Source organism: Nematolebias whitei, chromosome 5 (assembly GCF_014905685.2).
Source record: "Nematolebias whitei isolate Nwh7 chromosome 5, NemWhi1, whole genome shotgun sequence".
NCBI classification, from domain to species: domain Eukaryota; kingdom Metazoa; phylum Chordata; class Actinopteri; order Cyprinodontiformes; family Rivulidae; genus Nematolebias; species Nematolebias whitei.
The window spans coordinates 27,302,191-27,304,330 of NC_056502.1; the positions used below are offsets into that span (position 1 = coordinate 27,302,191).

At 44.3% G+C, this 2,140-nt stretch overlaps 1 protein-coding gene across 1 annotated transcript in view; it reads right to left on the reverse strand.

Moving 5' to 3' along the window:
- The window catches only part of irx4a (iroquois homeobox 4a), a 5,805-nt gene extending 4,401 nt beyond the window's left edge, over window positions 1-1,404 (reverse strand). The window contains exons 1-2 of the mRNA XM_037676400.1: window positions 1,261-1,404; window positions 215-466 (exon numbers count right to left, since the gene is read on the reverse strand). Of these exons, the coding sequence (XP_037532328.1) occupies window positions 215-466; window positions 1,261-1,305 (297 nt within the window). The 5' untranslated portion in view covers window positions 1,306-1,404. The remainder of the gene's footprint in view (window positions 1-214; window positions 467-1,260) is intronic.
- Between the last annotated feature and the right edge of the window lie 736 nt (window positions 1,405-2,140).

The following is a 2,140-nucleotide window of genomic DNA, read 5'->3' on the forward strand; positions in this document are numbered from 1 at the left end:
CCCTACAGCGGAGACCGGGATTTGGGGAATTCGGTACCATCCGCCCGGGAGGCGTGGGCTTCTTCCCGGGTGTGGGCCCTGTGGAGTAGGGGGGGGGGGGGGGGGTAATTTAAGTCAAAGTAAGGCAGAGTAAATTACAGCTCTTTGGAGATAAAGGACATTAAAAGATGAGGAGTGTCAGCCCCCCCGCGGCTCCATTAATCAGAGGGCTCACCAGCGAGTAGAAAGCCGACGCTTCCGTGCCGTATGTAACGTAATTCCCATATCCCTGTCCTCCGGTGTAGGGGCTCCCGTACACCCCCAGCGCGGCGGCTGAACTGAGCTCGTGCCTCGCCGTGGCCAGCAGCCGGCTCTCGTACACCGGGCAGTAGACGGGGGTTTGCCCGGACGCTGCTACTCCGGAGTCGGCGATGGATCTGGCCGTGGACTCGCAGCAAGTGGTCAGAGAGTTGGTGGTCATCAGGAACTGAACCGGCACAGACAGGACGCACAAGTTATTGTTTGGGGTTTATTCTGTGGGAATGTAAAGGCGCATCCGTCTGGGACACAGGAAGTTAGTGAAAAGTTTCCTTTGGTGGGGGAGAAAACAGCCTGCTGAAACGACTTTCACTTTTCTCACCACGGCTTTAGTCATCATTGCAATACGTTTTCTTATTTTGCTTTATTTGTTAAAAATGAAAAGCAGAAAAAAAAGACAACAATGTGTGATACTTCGTGCGTAAAAAAGTACCAAACACGACCTGGATCCAGGTCAAACACTTAGCGCACCTTGTCATTCTCAACTATAAAAAAAAAAAACAAAAGCCCAAATGATTTATGGCTTACAGCCAAAATCAGAACAACAGCTGGCTTATGGGTTAAAAAAAAAAAAAAAAAAAAAAAAAAACACGCGCGGCGTGTGCCGAACAAGTTGGCGTGTGTGTTCCAGAGCAGATAAACATATGGCTGACATTACAGACGGCTATTATCTTACAGAAATCAGTGCATGGGAGGTCAGAGGGGGGTCTCTCGGCGGAATCTGGTTACCCTCATTTTACCCCGTTTCCCCTCTCGCCACAAAGACACAGGTAGGTTTCACTGCCTGCAACGCAACACCTTTCCCAATAGCCGCCAGGACATTACAGAAGTCTGCCCGAATCTGCTCCAAAGTGCGTAAAAGGATCCGGCGTTCAATCGATGAGGGAATCAATTCAACACCCCCCACCCCCCCAAAAAAAAATCCCCAAACAACCAAAAAAAAAAAAAACGTAATCAGCTTACCTGTGGAGCAGACGAATATGGGTATCCAAACTGTGGATATGACATGGTAGAAAGGTCCCTCCGATATCCAGAAACGAAGCGAGACTGCAGGTCTCCACTCGCGCAGGCTGCGGTTCTGTTTCACAATTGATTGGCAAGCAGGCTCCCAGGATGCTTATAGGGCGAAGCAGAGTGGCATGTTTAATTTGAGTGTATAAAAAAAAAAGAAAGTCTCCCTCTCAAACGCCTTCTCAACGCTGAAAAACTATTATAGACCAATAAAAATAATTATTACTATGATAATTGTAACAAAATGAATCTCCTCTTTTTTTCTTCTTTTAATGAAAGGAGTGACATTCGTGTCTCTCCCCTAGAATAATCACGTTGTTGTCAGATACATATTTTTGCCTTATAAAAAAGTAGTAGCTATAAAAGACGTCAGCAGCAGAGGCAGGTTGTTTTAAACGGAGCAGACTCTGACGTCAGAAGTTTCCCCTCACTAAAAAAAATGACCAGACTGTAACTTTAAAATGCGTTTTCTTCTTAGGAGTGACGAGAAAAAAAAAACAACAACATGGATTATGGACAAAAACAAAAGTTAATATTTTGAAGTGATGAAAGCCTTTAACTGGGCAACATAACCTGTACAAATAAAGGTTGAATGAATGAAACATTAATTTGCTATTCCCAATTATTTAATTAGCCTAACCAGCTCACCCCTCTCATTCCACCGCTGATCACGTGGGCTGCTAATTGATTCTTAATTAATTAGGAAACAAATGTCACAGCAGAGCAGAGAATCAAAATATTTTAACCACAGTATATTAGAAAATATCCTAATTTCAGAAGCAAAACTATCTATCTATCTATCTATCTATCTATCTATCTATCTATCTATCTA